This window comes from Papilio polytes, unplaced genomic scaffold, assembly GCF_000836215.1.
Source record: "Papilio polytes unplaced genomic scaffold, Ppol_1.0 DF820988.1, whole genome shotgun sequence".
NCBI classification, from domain to species: domain Eukaryota; kingdom Metazoa; phylum Arthropoda; class Insecta; order Lepidoptera; family Papilionidae; genus Papilio; species Papilio polytes.
Genome location: NW_013528216.1, coordinates 1 through 769, shown reverse-complemented (window position 1 = coordinate 769; position 769 = coordinate 1). Strand labels below are relative to the sequence as shown.

Below are 769 nucleotides of genomic sequence, written 5' to 3'. Positions count from 1 at the left end.
TTTAGGTCCCGGCGGGCCAATAGGACCTGGAGGTCCTTGAACGCCTTGTTCGCCCTGATCTCCTTTCACACCCATTGACCCAGTTTCACCGATGTGACCTTTCGGGCCCCTGTTTCCTTTGTCACCCCTAATGCCAGGCGCACCAGATGGGCCAGATTTTCCCGGAGGCCCTGCTGGCCCCATTACACCTGGTGCACCTACTTCACCCTAAAAAGACAAGGTATAATTATTTTTGTAATAATTATTTATATTGAATTACTGTTTATTAGTAGGTTTCAATAGGAAGAGTCAACAACTATCTACATTTGTCATAATGGTTTCTTACATTTGCACCTGGAGTTCCCCTGATACCTCGTTGACCTTCGATGCCCGGCGGCCCTGGTGGTCCCACAGGCCCTGTGTCACCAACAGCTCCCTTCGGACCTATGTCGCCTTTCTCTCCAGGAGTTCCTGGACTCCCTTGTACACCTGCCTGCCCTTCAGCTCCCTGTGTCAAAAATGAATTAAATAATAGAAATTGCTATCGTGAAAAATATTAAAAATTAATGCAATTCTATTAACTGGGCTTCCAGGTAATCCTGTATCTCCAGGCTTTCCAACTGGCCCAGTTGGTCCGGACGGACCAGGTGGACCTGTGCTGCCTTCTGGGCCTTCTCCACCCGGCTCTCCTTTAATTCCTTGCAGCCCTGGCTCTCCTTTTTCTCCAGGGTACCCTGCTGGGCCAGGATCCCCTTTGGGTCCTTCCAATCCGACTGGCCCCTTTGGTCCT

At 50.2% G+C, this 769-nt stretch overlaps 1 protein-coding gene across 1 annotated transcript; it reads right to left on the bottom strand.

Annotated features, from left to right (window-relative positions):
- Nucleotides 1-6: 6 nt before the first annotated feature.
- On the bottom strand, nucleotides 7-765 carry LOC106109930 (collagen alpha-1(I) chain-like; the record flags this gene model as incomplete). Its single annotated transcript, XM_013291587.1, has 3 exons — nucleotides 7-207; nucleotides 326-487; nucleotides 562-765. Coding segments are annotated over 3 exons (567 nt in total), but the record flags the coding sequence as incomplete, so codon positions are not given.
- Nucleotides 766-769: the final 4 nt, after the last annotated feature.